Source organism: Rutidosis leptorrhynchoides, chromosome 5 (genome assembly GCF_046630445.1).
Source record: "Rutidosis leptorrhynchoides isolate AG116_Rl617_1_P2 chromosome 5, CSIRO_AGI_Rlap_v1, whole genome shotgun sequence".
Classification (NCBI taxonomy): Eukaryota; Viridiplantae; Streptophyta; class Magnoliopsida; order Asterales; family Asteraceae; genus Rutidosis; species Rutidosis leptorrhynchoides.
The window spans coordinates 417587281-417593026 of NC_092337.1; the positions used below are offsets into that span (position 1 = coordinate 417587281).

Consider the following 5746-nt stretch of genomic DNA (forward strand, 5'->3'; position numbering starts at 1 on the left):
TATCAGTATTTTGAAAGAAACGAATAACAACTTCGTCACCCGGATTAAAAAATGTTATGTAAGAGTGTAAGACTCCATCTTTTATAAAGTTGGATGTGTGTGGAACTTATTTCAGCTAGTATTGTACTTTTCAGTTTTGTTGAAATTATTTCAGCTATGCAAAAAAAAAAAAATTACTCTAACACTACTGTACACAAAATTAAAACCCAATCCAAAGTCCCGACCCGACCCGACCCGTAAATACGAGTAACTCAAGCGCAGTTACCATTTTTCTTTCTTAGTGGTGACCAGACACGATTGACAATTGAATCCCATCCGACTTGTAATTTATTCTTCTTCAAAAATTAAAGGTACATAATTAAACTTTTTTTTCATAAACCCTAATTTTCCTCTAAACGTGTTTATTCATCAAATTTACACCTGTCAACTCTAGGACATAATTTACATTTGTGAAATTCTTAGGATCTATTATCTTGTACTAATTGTTTGGTGTAATCATCAATTTTATCTGTACACGAATGATTGTTATTAAGTTTTATTAGCACATTTCAATTTTAGTTTTCTTATCATTGATTACTTAAGTATGATATATCATTTGGTAATAACTATAATCATAACATAATAAAGTTACTTAACCACACTTACAAAAGTGGTGATAATGTATTGATATTTGTTGATGACCTGATGTTAGAAAAAAAGAAATTGTGTTCACTTGAGGAGCACATCCGATATAAGACCAACAGTCAAAGTCAAAGTAGTGCATGATTGTTGCTATATTCTGACTCGTGTTACATCTTTAGTTGGGGTTTTTTGCATTTCTACATTAAGAATACTCATCTTTTTAATTCAAGAAATTGATTTAAATTTCCACATTGTGAACCGCGGGTTATCATTTGTTGTATCGAGTAAATGGACTTTGACCACAATAATGTTAGAGCATCGCTCGATGAAGATAGATTGAGCAGCTTGCCCCTTGAGCTTATTCATCAAATCCTATCTCTCTTTGACACTAAATTTGCTGTTCAAACGTGTTTGCTGCTATCTCCAAGATGGAAGCTTATCTGGACATCAATGCCATGTCTCAACTTTTCATGTAGTGGATTTAAAACTTTACCCAAGTTCTCAAGATTTGTGACCCATGTTCTGTCTCACCGTAACCATCAAGTAGAAGTGTCCTCGTTAAATCTAAGTTTCCGTGGAGAAGCTACTCAAGTTTCTGTGAGAAAGATTGTGAATTATGCGTTTCTTCACAATATCCAAGAACTAATCGTTTTTAGTAGTCCCAAGAATGAATTTCCCCCTTATTTCTTTAGCTCTCATACTCTTAAGCATCTCACCTTTGCAACCGTCCTTTGTGATCCTTGCCTTTCACCCAAAACACCATGGGATTTTCCAGCTTTAACCACTTTGTATCTAAAAAATATTTCTTTGTGTGATGATTATCGTGAATCCATCGATCGTTTCTCCAACTGTGTCAACTTAAACAACCTCACTTTAGAATTTGTTACGGTCAATGCTAAGGTTTTTGAAATTATCACCCCCCAGCTTTTTAATCTCAGACTTATTTATTACAGAGGCTCAAATGTTATCAATGTGATTGCACATCAACTTGAAAATCTCACTATAATTCATTGCTTAATGAAGGACTTAAATATTCCATTAGGGCTTTCGTCATTCTGCTACAAAGGTTACAATCCCCCACAGTGGTTTAAAAACTGTTTTAATTCTGTGAACAAAGTGAGTGTTACTTTGTCCATGTATCGTCCAAGAAACCCATATAAGAAGGGGGATGCTCGTGGTATTATTAAAATGTTTCATGAGCTCCACAGTGTGCGATATCTTACGCTTAACTTAGACATCATTGAGGTACATGACAGTCTTACATCATTTTCTTAGCTTAAATAATTGTAGTTAGAGTGCAATATTCTATCCATATTCATCTACCAACTGTAATCGATGGTTTTTATTTGTCGTGTCATAACTGTTTTTGGTAACTTGTAGAAATTTATTCATATGAGCAAATGGAATGAAATATTGTTTTACTGCGTAAGATTTTTGACAAGAGAACGCATTTACAATTTGTGTATTTATATAATAATCTTTCTATGTGCAGTGTATTTCCTCATTCCCGAAATTACTATCTACTCAGCCTTCACCCTTTAGCAACTTGATTAGGTTGAATATAGACTCTGGCACGAGGGATACATGCAAACTCAAAATGTCTACTAAAGCTAGAAATTTCTTGCTCTAGAACTCTCCAAACGCCACATTCATCATGAAGGTACTTTCATTAATGTCTGTGATTTTCAATAGTGGGAGTTCAGTTATAGTGATATTCTTGTTAATTTGCAGGAACTACCTACAAAAGCAATGAAAGAGAAAGAGCTTAAGGCCAAAATGGTGTCAGATGTTAAAGATGTTATGAAGGAACTAGAAGCATCACTAAAGCAAGACAATATACTTACTGAGAGAAACCAGGCTATCGATAAGGCTAAGGTAGTTTTTGAGAACCTTGTGGATGATATACAAGTATGTACCAGCAAAACAAAGTTACAAATTGAATCCGAGAGGGGTCAAATAGAGGAGAATATGACTAGGCTGGGGGCACGGTTAAGTACAAGTGGGAGAGAATTGAAGAAAATGTTTAAACAAGCAATTCGCGATGTCTCACCCTTGATTTTAATGGTTGAGCAAGTCAGATGTGCATTGGATAGATTGCCTAAACGACAAAGGAAACAGATGTGCATTGGATAATTTCCTCGACAAAATTATTGATGTGGTGAGTAAAGATAATTCTTCAACGTCTGAAGATGTTTCCAGCTGTGGGGTTTGTATGAAATTTCATAAAACTAATTAGCATCGGAATCAGTACAACAATTTTTAAACCTTTCAAAAACTTTCCACCAATGATCCAATTGCATGTTGTTAAGAAAACTAAATAATAAATAGTGAGTTTAAAGACTACAACCTTTGAAGACTTTGAACTTGAGAAGTTATGGATGCTAAGTGTGACGACCCGGAAAATTTTGACCAATTTTTAATCAAACTTTCGATACGATTTAATATCCTTGACACGATAAACAAAGTCTGATAGGTTGAGTCTCAAAATTTTTGAACTGTTTATATGGATTCAGTTAACCTTCGACTATTCTCGACGATTCACGAACAATTATTTTTAAATAAATGTGTGTGTATATATATATATATATATATATATATATATATATATATATATATATATATATATATATATATATATATATATATATATATATATTAATTCTATACATAAATAATATTGTAATCAATAACAATTAACGATTCAATATATTAATCACTAAACATGATAAAATTAATAAATTGTATTACGAGTTTGAATATAAATGTTATATTAATATTATATTCATTACTTTCATTATTATTATTATTAATATTAATATTAATAGTGTATCATTAATATTATTATATAAAAAATATATATACATATATATATATAAATTTGATGTATATACAAATTGTTATAGTATTATTTTTACTAATATTATTATTATCATTAATAATATTAGAATTAGTACAATTAGTATTATTATTAATATTAATATCAGTATTAGTAATATTATTATTTCCAATATACAATATATAAATATGAAAATTTGATATGTATGATTTGTTATATTTATTAATTATTATTAAACTTATCCTTTTATTTATAAATCCTTAATAATATTATCTATTATTATTATTAATAATATTATTAACGCTATTATTAACAATTATCAATATACTTGATATTAAGAATTTGTATTATTAACTTTAGTATTATTTATAATATTAGAAGTATTATTATTATTAATTTACTTTTATATTTATTTAATTACATAAAAATATATAAAGAAATTAACAGATGGTACGATATTGTTACACATAACTATCATACTATATATGATTTACAAAATTCGTACAACGCATCCAAATTTTGTTAGCTATCAACTTCCCCTTTTAATTTTCTAATATATTTCGGTACTAAGCGAATGATTCTTGTCGAGTTTGTTAAGCTACAAAACAAACGGGTCGTATCATCTTTACAGCTTCAAATATTCGATTACAATACATAATGTTAACCATTACTGAAATTTGAATGGAGGAGGAGAAGAATCAAACAAATGAATACAAAATTTATTACCTATCAATATCAGTAAATCGTACGAATCTGTTTCCAATCTCTTTCTACTTTTCTTTTCCTTGTTTGATACTCCTGGCTCGAATACTTCTGACAACCTTCTCATTCTTCTTTTATTTTGTTGGTATCTCTTCGGATTGATTCTTCTTGTCCACCTCTTCCATGTTTAACGCAATATAAGCATCACTCTTTCTCTATATAGATACATGAACACATATATTTCTTTCAACTGACTACCATCTTCTTCACCACTTTCCATTACAACCTCTCGCCACCTTTTATAACCACACACTATCATCTCCACACACACACACACACACACACACACACACACACACACACACACACACACACACACATATATATATATATATATATATATATATATATATATATATATATATATATATATATACACACATGAGGATATACATAAACATCCTACAACCACCTCTTTTTTCTTTATTATCTTTTGTGATCTCGTTTCATGATCCATGAACAAACAACAACTATCAAATAACCACCACTATCATCATCCATCGACAAACACCCAATGACATCACCATCGTGATTAGTCGCTACAACTAACCGTTCCTTTTGATTTTATTCGAACGTTTGACAAACCAAAACCCATTAGTTTGGTATTCAACTTACAAGAACACTAGACTTCTAAGATTACAACTTTCAGGCTCGATGGAACACCAAACCATAACGTCTATCATCGCCACCATCATCTTCCTATCTCTATATCTTTATTCTCTCTCTCCACAAAGTTTTCTTTCTTTTTGTTGAAACTGTGAACCCAAAACAACTTATTAAATTCCGTTTTCATCGAGTAACAGATGGAGATGCCTAAGTTTTCGGTTTATACCCTCTTTCACTCAATACAAACCCACTTATATTACTTGGGTATTGCTACTTTACTTTTTTCTTAATGCTCGACACTTCCATGTGGGTAACCCCACTTGATAATTAAAAGAAAGAGAAATCGAGATAGTGGATTATTTGATCAATTACACTTTATGTTTTGGGCCGAGTAAATTGGTGCAATTACGTGTGGGATACACGAAAAAGGTATCTACAACAAATTGCAATGAACCCCACGCCAACTTTAGTAGAAATCGTGATGTTTAATCAGAATACCGAATATTGGTGGGCCTTTATGATAATATGTTAGTAACAAAAATTGATGACTTAAGAATTGATGATGATAGGATTTCTTTTAGGAGTGCTCCCCACTAGACTGCTAGAAATTTATGTGGACCAAGATTTGGTCCTTCAAGAACACGTATCAAATCAATTATCTGTCGTGCAATCTGTTAGGAAACAGAAATTTACTGGAGTCAGTTCATGGAAATCAGGCCGCAGGCCTTTGATTCTATGACGGGCCATTCTTATCAACCTAAATAAATGGACTTTTGAGGTGATGATGACAAAGACGAAAATTAGATAACGATGGTAGACTTGTTGGTATGTTCTCTTGTCATGATTACTCGGTTACGGGTTATAGAAAACACACACTCACAATAGCGATAATGATGATGGAAGTTGAAGAAGATACAGTGA

General features: G+C 31.4%; 1 protein-coding gene across 1 annotated transcript; it reads left to right on the forward strand.

Moving 5' to 3' along the window:
- Positions 1-909: 909 nt before the first annotated feature.
- On the forward strand, positions 910-2251 carry LOC139847094 (F-box/LRR-repeat protein At3g26922-like). The gene is made up of 2 exons (XM_071836699.1): positions 910-1866; positions 2114-2251. Exons 1-2 carry the CDS (start codon positions 910-912, stop codon positions 2249-2251), a joined length of 1095 nt encoding a protein of 364 aa, XP_071692800.1.
- The last annotated feature ends 3495 nt before the right edge of the window (positions 2252-5746 follow it).